Source organism: Sphaeroforma arctica, assembly GCF_001186125.1.
Source record: "Sphaeroforma arctica JP610 unplaced genomic scaffold supercont1.5373, whole genome shotgun sequence".
Classification (NCBI taxonomy): Eukaryota; class Ichthyosporea; order Ichthyophonida; genus Sphaeroforma; species Sphaeroforma arctica.
Genome location: NW_014035185.1, coordinates 1 through 895, shown reverse-complemented (window position 1 = coordinate 895; position 895 = coordinate 1). Strand labels below are relative to the sequence as shown.

At 45.8% G+C, this 895-nt stretch overlaps 1 protein-coding gene across 1 annotated transcript; it reads right to left on the bottom strand.

Annotated features, from left to right (window-relative positions):
• Positions 1-420: 420 nt before the first annotated feature.
• Positions 421-641, bottom strand: SARC_14958 (hypothetical protein; the record flags this gene model as incomplete). The annotated part of the gene is made up of 1 exon (XM_014290911.1): positions 421-641. A coding segment is annotated over one exon (221 nt), but the record flags the coding sequence as incomplete, so codon positions are not given.
• Between the last annotated feature and the right edge of the window lie 254 nt (positions 642-895).

Sequence of the window (895 nt, the reverse complement as noted above, 5' to 3'; positions counted from 1 at the left end):
CAGGTTGTAAGTACATCTGCAATATACACGCGAGTGAACAGACAGGTTGTAAGTACATCTGCAGTACACAAGCGAGTGAACAGACAGGTTGTGAGTGGGTGGTACAGACAGCAAACCACCTTGAAACAAGAGAGAGAAAAGCAGCACGATTGTCCTTGTGCCAGTCCAAGCGATATGTTATTGCGCTTGGGGAGTATTCACAGTTGATATTTTGGGTGTATGGCCAGTAGGCGTACTTGCCTATCTACATGTAGGTATATATGAGCAACTGCAACTATACTCGCACACTCTCGCATGTACATCTACAATACAAGTCTCCCACACAGCACACACCTCCACCATACCGTGTCACATGCACATACTCGCGTGCAAACAGACCATCACATGGCACGTGCATATAACCACGTGTACACGTCTCACCTGAAACAGCCTCGACGACGGCTGGTGAATAGTGAGTATGACCATGGTTTTCTTTTGCATCACGAGTGACTTGAGACAGTCAATCACTACGTGCGCGTTGTACGAGTCTAAACTGGATGTTGGTTCGTCCAAATATAGTAAGGCGGGCCCAGTCACCAACTCAGCCGCAATGGACAGGCGCCGCAGTTCTCCGCCGGATATGCCGCGGTGCACACTATTGCCTAATATGGTGTGGGCGGGAAAGTGTGGCGTTTGTGTGTTGGGTGTGTGTTGCAGTAGGTAGGTTGTAAGATTTGTGTGCTCGCGTATAGCACACGGACTTATACACAATAACAGATACCGTAGAACTTGGAATCGAAATACAAAAATACACATGATGTACTTGCACACATACTCAGCTACACACAGCTACTACGTCCATGGCTGTACATATATATATATATATGTAAACATATATATATATATATATATATGC